Genomic DNA, 11,729 nt, shown 5'->3' with positions numbered 1-11,729 from the left:
AAAACCATATCCGCATGTTGTCTTTTTAATAAGTTAAAAGTTCAAATCAAAAGTACCGATCCAATAGCTATATTTATCAGAATCACATTTCACAAAGAATTTATTTTAACTTGTTATAGTAGGATTCTTAACATCAGATCTTCAAGGTTCAATGATTGTTTTAGGTAAAGTTCAATTTTTTTTTTTAGAACAAATTTTAATTCCAGGCCTTTAATATCATAAGTGGTAACAATAAAAGAAAAAAAAAAAAGAAAAGAAAATGGGGATGAACAAAAATATAGAACCCCATGAATCAAAGAGGCCTTAAAAAGTTGTTCTAGTGCTAGAGAAGGCATGGACATAAAAATAAAAAATAAAAAAATAAATTTAATTTAATTTAATTTAAAAAAGAGCATCTTTTGACACATCATTTAAAACAAAGATTTATAGATTTACTGAATCTGCATCATTTTTTAAGCCTTAAATTTTTTATAATTCAGAGTGAAAATAGATTTTTGGGACCATCTTAAGGGCTTCCAACATTATAACAAGATTTTGAGATGAGCATTGCTATGATTGTTCGAGATTGATGCCTTACATAAAGGCTAAACGTTTCAAATGCTGCTTATCATCCATTGCGTGAAACTCTCTTGTGAGAGAACATCCACACAAAGCAAACAACCCTTGTGTGTCAATTCTTTTGTCTAGTTTATAGAATCTTGAATGTAAATTATTTATTATATAATTCCAACTATGAAATCATTCTGTAAATCAATTTCGCATCCAAGTATACTATTAACAATAAAAAAGTGCGCTCTAAATGTGAAATCCCACTAACTTAAACCATGTCATGAACTCGGTCTTCATAAGAAAATCTAGTTGCAGTATGTCGATATTGAATAAGTGGAGCTTCCCAACTCTTTTGGTCACCACCACTCAAGATTAACTTGTACATGCTTAAGCATCAATCGACTCTAAACCAGAATTATAACAAAAGAAAAAGAAGCTGCACATTCATAACTACTTACAACTCTCTCTCTCTCTCCATTCATAACTACGTACAACTCTCTCTCTCTCTCTCTCTCTCTCTCCATTCATAACTACGTACAACTCTCTCTCTCTCTCTCTCTCTCTGTGCAATTAGATACGCTGGTTTTGCTGGCTCTGCTTTCCAGGTCTGCAAATCAAGATGTTTCACCAGTGACCATAGTAATGCAAAACTGGGTTTGATTTCACATATACTTTGCCCCTCGGCAAACTCAGCTTCCCGATCCCAAAAAGAAATGCAAAGAAATCCAAAGTGGGTTTTAAGCACTGCCCGTGTAAAAACAGACCACAGGGATTTCAATCCATCAATAGCCATTCCCTAAACAAGCCAAATACATACATATATGGAACTCACTACTCATATACATGAAACTCTTTATAGAAAATTTTTGAAGTACCCTATGACGACCGGATACCAGAACATCTTACATTAGCCATGATATTACATATGGGTTAGCATTGGATGCTTCCTATGGTAGGTAAGCTAAGAGGGCTTGTTTTGCAGGAAGAGATAAACACCATGAAAAAAAGGCCTCTTTTATTAGAAGTGAGAGAGAGAGAAACCAACAAAATCTATGTACCCACAGCAAATTGCCTCTGGGCAAAAGTTACTGGGGCAGCATATCTCATGGACCAAGAGACCAGAAGCCGATGACAAGCTTGAGCAAAAGCTGAGCAAACCACCATGCTGGCAACCCAACCAAACCTAATCATCAAGAATGGGTCTCTTCTCAAATTATTCAGTCCCTTTTTAAAGATCAGTTTTAGCCGGCGGTCTCTAAGACAAGCCTGATATATAGGCAATTGCACTCTGAGAGACTCATCCATCTGCAAGTTTTGGCTAACCATGTGAGGCTGACAAGCAGCAAATGCCCACTCATAAATCACATCAGCAAGGACCATGCCAAATTGATGCCGGAAGGGGGCCGCCTCCTTGGAAACTAGAGCTCTTACTAGTGATCCTGTATCCTGGTTTCAATATCACAAAGTGAACTTTATGGTTTTTTACCTTGATGAACCAATGGACAACGGTATATGGTACTTCAGGTCAGCATCTACTGTCTGTTCCCACTGACGGATGGTTGGAGATTAACGAGAGGGAAAACCACTTAACCAAGAAAAAAACTAGAGCGGAACCCAGACAATCCAATGGTCTACTATACATGGTACTCTCAAGCCACCTGTTCTGACACAACAGCTGGTCAGAGATTAACCTTGAATGCTCATGCGGGACCCACTCTAGTACCATTTACCATAATCCAATGGACTATGTATAGTACCATTTACCATAATCCAATGGACTATGTATACCGTCCTGAGGAGAAATGCAACCCACCCACAATGAAAGAAAAAAAAGAAAGGAAAGATAAAACGACAAGTCATATACCGCAGTCATTAATAGCCTTCTCAAAACCATGCCGTCTTTAGAGGGTAAAAGCTTCAGAATGAGATTTGCAACTTGGAAAATATTGCTTTGTCCAATAACAGCAAGGTTGATAGAAGTATCACCATCAGTAGTAGTGATCAAACCATTGCTTTTCCTGATACGAAGATGAATGCATTTAACAATTTTAGATGTATTTCAGGATATTTGACCACCAACAAGTATCTTATCTTTCAGAAGCGCATTTAAATCTGTAACCGAATGACAATATAATCACATTACAGAGTTTCAGTAGAAGAGGAGAGAGAGCATGAGAGATATCAAACATTTTGAGGACTAAAAACTATAATTTGTGCTTTATGAGAACTCATCAAAAAACACTACCATGAAAAGTCAGTCACAGAGTATAAGGGTGTAGAAGACCTGAGAATGCCTTGGGAGTATGCAAAAGAGACGTCCCCAAATAATAAACAACCACCCAAAGTTCCTTAACAAAGAACACAAAAAATCTAACAAAATCGAACACTATCATGATGCAGATATGATATACCACTAGAAGTTCCATTTTGGCAGGTGAAAGATATCATTGTATTTAAGCCTCTAATGTCATATCAGTAAAGCATAGGTTACCTATATTTAGTTGCACCTATTTTCACGAACAATGCCAGTTTCTTCCATTGAAGTTCCTTCCGTGCATTGAAAACCACCTGAAATTGAAAATTTCTTAGGGAAATTATAAAACAAATGAAAGCTCCTCATTCATGGGAAACCGGACAAAATATGAATTTGCCATCTGTGCTAAAAATGTGTTCTCAGATGACAGTGGAACTTGATTAAAGGAAACGCTTTGAACCCAACAAAAAAGGGAAAGCAGAATAAATGAAGGATTATGGCACAACCATAACTAATTGGGTCATCAATGTCAACAACCATAGGTGATGACCCTTAATTAGGTCATCAACATCCATTAAATAATGCCCAGCGATAGAGAGTGGGATCCTGGAGCCATGTCTTACTAAGGACTGGCAACGGTCGGGGCCTGGGCCTGGGCTAATAATGAAAAAAAAAGAGAAGAAGAAGAAGAAGACAAGAAATTCAAAAAACAAAGAAAAATATACAGCCAGGCAGGGCCGGCCCTATCATAGCCAAGGCCCAGTCCCGGCCCTATCATAGCCAAGGCCCAGTCCCGGCCTTAGGCCACATTTATGCAAACCCGACTCTTTCAGGGCTGGGCCTCCCAGACCATTGCCAGGCCCAGTCTTAATCTTCTGGGTTGTACTCTGTCTCCTTCACCATGCATCATTCACAGATGGTGATGACCAACGGTCAATTGTTTTCCATATTACATTGCAGTATGCTCTACGTCATCCCACGAAAGTGGTGAAAGATGGATACCGAGTGTAAGATTCTCCTCATAGAAACTGAATTATCCGTAAGGAGTTTTTGAACAACATATGGATATGCAGCTTGGAATGTCTTAAAAGTTGGATCTACAGCCACAGCCAATCCTGAGACGCACAGAAATGATTAGCTTTCTCAATGTTGTAAAATGGATAACCACTGATGAGGAAAAAATTGATTAAAAGAAAAAAAAACAATGTAGTTCATGAGCAACATCATTAACTGCAATATCCACTTGAAACGAACTCCTGATGTGGTCATTGGATTTCAGCAAAAGTTAGAACGCATAAATAGATGAAGATAACTAGGAGAAATTATCAACATAGTCAAGCTTGTTAGCATGCTCATTTAAATTTTACTGAAGTCACAGTGCAAGACATTCATAGTTTGGAAATGTAAAAGTAAGAAAATATTTATGTAATTATAATATCGAAAATCAGTTGTGTCCATTGTCCAGTGTTAACTAGTCTCCTTCATTGAAGTCTTCAGCACCAATGATTTTTTTTTCTCTTTTCTTGCATCATTTTTAAATTTTTTCTTTTTTGGATTTTCACTTCTTTTTTAATGTGTTGACTGTATAAATCTAAAAGTGAGTACAGAGTGTGTGAAAGGAGGGGAACAGGATACCCATAGACAGGCTCTGCCCCAAAAATAGGCAACCCACATACAGGTGCCCTGTATAAAATCTCTCGTCTATCAAAAATGCTTTACATTAATTGGATCACTAAGGGGTCAAATCCAGTCTATGATAGGAAACGGAGCATAACAGTCCCCTAGGGGTGACTTAAATTGGCGTGAGACACAGCTGCAGCTGCCTTTGCAAGGGAATCAGCCTCACCATTTGCTTCTCTCCAAACGGGATTCCAAGAGATATGTAGGTTTCTGGTGGTTTGACAGATGTCCTTGAAAATGCTGTCGAACCTCCAAGGCCACGGGGCAGTGCCTAAAGCCCAAGCTATAACACAGTACGAGTCCCCTTCGATGGTAACCAACTGCCCCCAGCTAGTGTATAATTTCCTGAGGCCTTCCCGGGGGGGCAGAGGCCTCCGCAACAGTTGAATCTGAGATGCCAATAGGAATCGAAAAGGAGTAAAGGGTATTGCTGTTGTGGTCGCGGAACATGCCACCTATGCCTGCAAGTCCAGGATTTCCGAGAGAACACCCGTCAAAGTTAAGTTTCATGGCCTGCTTCAGGTGGTGTCCAGAGGGACGCGCACAGGGGCCCCTGAGGATTGAAGGCAAGAATTGAAGTCCAGTTGTGTAGAAAATCAGAGTGGCAAAGATTTCTGAAAATTTTGTGGTGGCTGGCACAGAAAATGACCGCAGCTCCAATCTTTTCTACTAGTGCATCCAACAAAGACATTTGGCTACGAAATATCCTGGCATTTTTTTCAGTCCAAATTGTCCAAAGAGTGGCAGCGGCCAATGCCTGCTACAGCAGAGTGCCGGCCTTTGGCCATGGGGGTGAGAAGGTTGAGCTTAGGAGGTTAGGGAGATCAGGTGGAGTCACCCATTGCCATTGGAATAAATGGAGGATGTCGGCCCAAATTGATGAGGCTAACTTGCAATGGATAAGGGATGCGCATTGATCTCCTCGTCTTCAATACACATAATGCATCTGTTTGGGATTGGAGTCCCTTTCTTTGTAATTGATCCACTATGAGGGCTCTCTCGGACCACAATCCAATTGAAGAATTGAATACCAAAGGAATCCATACTTTGTTTACAATAGAAGTGGGGCAGAGGGGGAGACTTCTTGGGTGAGCTAGCGAGGAGTCAAGAGAGGCCATCAAGAAGGAACCCGAGTGGTTAGGGGTCCAAATAAGACTGTCTTGCCCCCGTAGAGGCAAAAAAACAAAATTTATGGCACTAGAGAGGGCTGTGAAATCTTGAAGTTCAAGGTCCGAAAGGGGTCGTCTGAGGATGGGACTCCACACCCTTCTATTACCCATCAGCTGGAATTGGGATTCCACAGTGGCATTAGTCATTGGCCAGCAAGAAGAGTCTAGGGTAGAGGTCTTTTAGGGGTGCATTCTCCAGCCAAATATCTATCCAAAACAGAGTTTTGGCGCCCTGCCTAAGCCTGTATCTGATCTTGGACACAATGTGTGGGTATGAGAGCAGTAAGGATTTCCAAATCCCAGAAGAGTTGCTATGAGCTCAAGAGGGGTCGGGACTTCTGTATAGAGAGTATACCACCTCCTGCCACAGATGGTTGTTTTGGGTGGCTAGATGCCACCACCATTTCCCGAGAAGAGCAAGGTTCTTATCTTTGAGTTTTCAAATACCCAGCCCCCCTAGAGATTTCAGTTTGCAGACATTCTGCCATGAGATAAGGTGGATCTTCCTTTCCTCATTACTATACTACAAGAAGTTTCTCATTAGCTTCTCCAAACGGTGGGCCACCAAAGCTGGCATATGGAATAGTGACATCGGAAAAATGGGGGTGCTTGAGAGGGTGGCTTTGATCAGGGTAAGGCGCCAGCCGGAGAAAGGAATCTGCCTTTCCACCCTGCCAATCTTCGGTCATATTAGTCTATGATATGGCCCCAAAGGTTCAGTCTAGGCTTTCCTATGCCAATGGGTAGTCCCAGGTAAGAGGATGGCAGGTCCTCCAAGGCAAAGCCCCAGTTTGAAGCGACGTTTCTCACAATGGAAGGGTCCAAGGCCACATCACTCCTCTTAGATTCGACCACAATGGAAGGGTCCAAGGCCACACCACTCATCTTAGATTTGACCTTATCGACCTTAAGGCCAGTAGTAATCTCAAATAACTTGAGGAAACGATGAAGATTGTCCAGTTGTGCCTGCGATGCCTCTCAAGACAACAAGGTATCGTCGGCGTATTGTAGGTGAGTAATCAGCTGTCCTGAATTGCTGATTTTGAATCCATTGAACAAGCCGGCCTGGTAAACACGAGAGATTGATCTGCTGAAAATTTCTGCTACAATCGCAAACAAAAAGGGAGAGAGAGAGGATCTCCCTGGCGGAGTCCCCTAGAGGAAGGAAAGAAGCCTTTGGGGGAGCCGTTGATTAGAATGGAAAAGTGTGGGCCTTAAATGAAACCTTTGATCCAGGCTCTCCATCGATTACCGAAGCCCATACTGCGAAGAGTCTCGTCTAGGATGGACCAATCAACATGGTCGTAGGCTTTCTCCCAATCGAGTTTGATTATTAATCTGGCATAATGCCGAGAATGGAGAGCCTCATGGGCAACGAAAGCACCGTCATGTATTTGTCGCTCTTTAACAAAAGAGCATTGGGTTGGCGAGATTACCGAGCTAAGGACCTCTCGTGGTCTCGAAGCACGCAGTTTGCCAAGAATCTTGTAAGAGCTATTGATCAAACTGATCGGTCCAAAGTCTTTGAGTTCTTCCACGCCCTCGACTTTAGGAAGAAGCGCTATAAATGTGGCGTTTATTGCACAATGAATGATCCCTCTAAAATGGAATTCATGGAAGAAGGCGAGAATATCCTCTCTTAGAGATACCCAAAAAGTCTTAAAGATGGCGATCGGGAATCCGTCAGGACCCGGGGCTCTATCTTGGCCAAGATCAGAGATTGCCTTTAAGATCCTGGACTCTTCAAATGGCCTCTCAAGCCAACCAGCAGCAGTGGGAGTGATGGTTTGGAAACAAAGGTCTTCCAGAAACGGTCTAGGGCCTCTGGGTGCCTCAAAGAGTTTCTGGAAGTAATCAGTGATTGCCTCTTCAATCAAATAAGATTCATTGAGCACAGTTTCACCCACTTTAATCTGAGTGATAGTATTATCCCTTCTCCTGCAATTAGCTATTTTGTGGAAAAAACTGGTGTTGAGGTCACCGTGCTTGTGCCATTTCACTCTTGAAGAGAATTTCCTCAGTAGAGAGGACCCATTTTACTCTTGAGAGGACCCAAAAACTTTCCTCTTTCTTCAAGAGGATTTGGAGTTCAAACTTGGCATTGGATCGACGAGATCTCTCGTTGTCTACAAGAGGACAAATCTCCTGTGTAGAGTCCCACAACTGGATCGAGTGGAGTGGAGTAGCCTTTTGGGACCGAAAGTTACCTGGCAGTAAGGCAATCCAAGCTTTGAGGGATTCCTTAAGACATTGAAGCTTCTTTTGGAGTCGAAAGCCAGCCCAACTGTGGACTTGGCTGGAGAAACAGGTCCACCAAGTGTGGAAAAGGTTATAGAAGTTACTCTCCTCTAACCATGCCAGCTCGAACCTGAAGGGCTTGGAAATGCGAAGGGCTGGAACAGTGTCTAACAAAATAGGGTAATGGTCTGAAGTGGGCTTAGGGAGGGCAAGGGAATGAGAACCAGGGAATTCGACATCACAGTCCAAAGATATAAGATATCGATCCAGTTTTAAAAGGGTGGGGTTGATGGAATAGTCTGACCAAGCGAAAGAGGCTCCCTGGAGCGGCAGGCCAATAAGTTCAAGCCTTGATAGAAGATCAGAAAATTTAGTCATTGATTGGGAGACCGTCAAGTTAGAGTTCCGTTCGAAAGACTATCTTGTGGTGTTGAAATCTCCACCAATGCACCAACAGTGCGGAGGGGCCCAAGCCTCTCAAGACAGTTCCTCCCAGAAGCGGGGTCTAATTGACGAGGAGTTGGGACCATTAACAGCAGTGAATTTCCATGGAAAGAAGCCAGAGGCTCTCTCTAGCGAGATGGAAACCGAGAAGTCGCCAACTCTAGACGTTAGCAAGATGTTGAGGGTTGGGTCCCAGATGACCCAAATCCCACCCGACACCCCTTGGGCATCTAGGGCCACCCATTGACAAGGTCTAGACAAGGTCTAGACCCCCAAACCGATTGAATGAGAGAGAGGGAAGGTCCAGGGAGTTTAGTTTCGTCCAAAGCTAAAATAGAGGGGGAATGAAAAGAGGCAAAATTGTGAACGTGACTGCGTTTTCGGGGGCTGCCCAAATCCCTGATATTCCAAGTCAGAATCTTCATGAGGGAAGTTGGTGGGAAGAGGAAGGGGGGGGGGGGGTTTGCGAATCTGGATGATCGTCGGGAAGAGGATAAATTGGAAGAGGTCCCCTGATCTCTAGCCAGAGTCTGACCGTAGTTGATCTCACAGGCCAAATTTGCGAGTTCTCATTTGCCCTTTGCCGATGTCTTGGGTTGAATCTTTTGGTCAGGAAAAACAAAAGTATTGAGGATCTCTTGGGGCCTATTAAAATCCACACCCGTGACCTTCATGACAAAATGAATGTTTCCCTGAGCTTTGTCCATGTAGTTAGCAAAAGATGAACTAACAGGGGCGGAAGAGGCCTCGAACTCAGACCCAGCAGAAGATGGGCTGAGGCAATAAGGGATGGATGAGCTGCCTATGTCCTCAGTAGTAGGAAGGGGGTTATGAGGCTCCACAAGTGCAGTGTCCTGCCGCGAAGAGGTTGAGAGATGGTCTACATCAGTTGCCAGACCATGAGAGGGAGGTGAGAGAGGGAGGCGAGAGAGGGGAAGAAAACTGGCAAGGGTTAGGGAACAGAAGTTGCCCAGAAGCTGGCAAACCTGAAGGCTCAAGCGAAGAAGCCGGCAAGAGAAAGTAGGGGTTAAAACCGGCGGGAGAAGGGAAAGAACGAGAGGAGGGGAGAGGATGAGGCAGGCCGACATACGTGGCAGGCCCAAGAAATGGGGGTTGTAGCAGAGGGGGAGACGGCAAAGGTTGGAAGGATAAAGGCCAGCCAAACACAGGTAAAAAGGGAGGGAAGAAGCGAGGAAGAGAGATGGGAGGAGGGGGAAGAGGAGAGGTTCAAGGTTGCTGGGAAGAGGATAAGAAAAGGGTGAAAGATTGAGGGGTAAAGGGTGAGAAAGAGGGGAAGGCTTAGGTGAAAGAGAGGGATAGAGAGAAAGGTAGGAGAAGAAAGGTCAATGACTGGTGGGAGAGCTAGGCTTACTGTCAACGGGGGCAGGCAGGTTATCTCGGTCGCCGGTGGAGAGGCGTGGTTCGAGGGTTTCTAGATAGGTGAAGAAGGGGCAGCCAAAGGAAGATCACCCACGAACGAAGATGGAGTAGGCCAGGGTCCAGAGGGGTGGGACCAAGAGGGCGAGGGTGAATTCGAAAGAGCCAGTGCATGCGGTGCGAGGGTTTGAGAAGGTTCCTTGGGATCAGACAGAGAAGGGCCCCCCAGGGGAGGGCAGACAAGTGTAAAGGATGTCCAAGGAAAGGAGGAGAGATGGATGGCTCGTCAAGCAAGGAGGGTTGAGACAGACGGTGATGAGGGCTGGAACGTGGAAAGGTTGGAGAAGGTGATGGGGAAGGGACAAAAAGAGGCCTGTGAGGTGGCGGTAAAGAGGCGGGAGGCTCAAAGGTTGAGGCAGGGTACACAGCATTGGCAACAGGCTGCAAGTGAGCGACAAATGCCAGCTCAAAAGTGGCAGATGTCAGGGGAGGGTACAGTTGGGTGCCAGGTGGCGTGTTGACCCCTGCTTCCTCCGGATGGGTTCCGCGAGATGGTTGCTATGGACGAGGCCTCGCGGGAGTAGGGCCAAGTGGAACCTTAGACACCCGACGATTGTAGAATCTACAGTTGCGATTTGGTGGACGCCATCGACCACGACGCATAGTAGTCCAACCATCCGGATTTGCGTGCTGATCATGCAACTTGGGAGGGCTCTGTTGTGATCCAGGGTGAAGGTCCTGGACATGGCGGATGGCAGCACGAGAGGCTGCGAACCAAGTAAGGGAAACCCGAAAAAACAAGCCTTCTATTTCGAGCCAGAGGAACAAAGGGATGAAGTAGGGGTCTACAGTATCAAGGAGGATTCGGATAGTACCCAGGGGTAGGACCTCAAGGGATTTCCAGTGGGTAGAAATGAACACCCTGCAGGCATCACCAATTATCTTGAAAGTTGATTGATGCCAAGCCTGAAGAGGGATGCAAGAGATTCCTAACCACACCCTGAGAGACCGAGCTGCTCCAAAGTTCGTGGTCCAGGGGGATAGCTTGAGGGAGCCACCTCTGAGACTGGGGTTCTTCCATTGTAAAGCTCTGTCCGCATTGTCCTTGGGGACAAAAAGAGAATCTTGCCGCTGGAGAGGGTACGGCAACCAAGGTTCGACTCATTCCAAAGGTTTTGTCCCCACCTCTCGATGCTTATAAAGTCATCTCGACGGGGTGAGAAACGACCACCAAACTGTGTTGAAATGAGAGACTTTGGGCCGAGATATGCGGCCACTGATATAAAGGAAATGAGGGTTAGCTGGCCTGCCAAAGCTGAGGCTAGGGCGAGGGTTACCGCTTAGAGTCTGGAAGAGGTGCTGGCCTGCAAGAAACGGGGTGAGGGGGGTTGCGATGTAGAGATGAGGCTGCCAGTTTCTGAGGTTGAGCTAGAGGCGGATGCAGCAAGCGTTGGTTGACCGGGCAAGAGGTATCCCAGGCCGGAGCTCTATCCTGAGCCGGCATATTTTTACTTTTCCAGCATGTTCATGTATGGACTCCTGCAGTCGCTCCAGGGTTCACTTTCTTCATTATTATCCAGATTATGTAACCATTAACGAACTGTATTCTTTTAGGTGGCAATTATCCCTGTCTCCAGCTCCAAACTCCACATGCAATCTCCTAAATAAATTAAGGTTATGGAAAGAACTATTTATGCCATTGAAGCAAGGGTGGAAGAAATTACAGCTGAAAATGGAGGGGGACCAAAGATGGAAATATCTATTCCGTAACCCATCTTCATGTATGGAAGAAACAAACTCATGAGGATGAATGCCATCAAATAATGCAAGTACTTCGAAGAAATATTGAGGTTGGCAATAGAATATGTATCATGGCCTAGTTGCAAACACCCTCCAAATCGAGACCGTGGAAGTTGGCTCATTTTTTTGACGAAATTATCCACCTTTGCAGGGATACGCTCGCCTTTTGGAAGCATATATGGAGGGAAGGCAACCAGGCAGCAAACACCCTAGCTAAA

The 11,729-nt window shown here is 44.7% G+C and overlaps 1 protein-coding gene across 17 annotated transcripts in view; it reads right to left on the bottom strand.

Moving 5' to 3' along the window:
• Positions 1–11,729, bottom strand: part of ATATH8 (Protein kinase superfamily protein) — a 38,447-nt gene that overhangs the window by 5,934 nt on the left and 20,784 nt on the right. For 10 of the 17 annotated variants that reach the window (XR_016059306.1, XM_088871930.1, XM_088871932.1 and 7 more), the window contains 4 exons: positions 3,806–3,918; positions 3,041–3,117; positions 2,414–2,567; positions 1,320–1,995 (listed from right to left, as the gene is read on the bottom strand). Coding sequence is in view for 14 of the 17 variants with exons in the window: in XM_088871930.1 (XP_088728056.1) it covers positions 1,600–1,995; positions 2,414–2,567; positions 3,041–3,117; positions 3,806–3,918 (740 nt within the window). In the remaining 3 variants the exon portion in view is untranslated. Of the gene's footprint in view, positions 1–1,319; positions 2,208–2,413; positions 2,568–3,040; positions 3,118–3,805; positions 3,919–11,729 lie in introns of those variants that run through there. The other 7 variants (XR_016059307.1, XM_088871933.1, XM_088871940.1 and 4 more) reach the window with 2 other exon arrangements.

Source organism: Amborella trichopoda, chromosome 7 (assembly GCF_054954075.1).
Source record: "Amborella trichopoda isolate Santa Cruz 75 chromosome 7, AtrichopodaSantaCruz75HAP2 v2.0, whole genome shotgun sequence".
In the NCBI taxonomy this organism is placed as follows: domain Eukaryota; kingdom Viridiplantae; phylum Streptophyta; class Magnoliopsida; order Amborellales; family Amborellaceae; genus Amborella; species Amborella trichopoda.
This window is presented reverse-complemented; position numbering and strand designations above follow the sequence as displayed.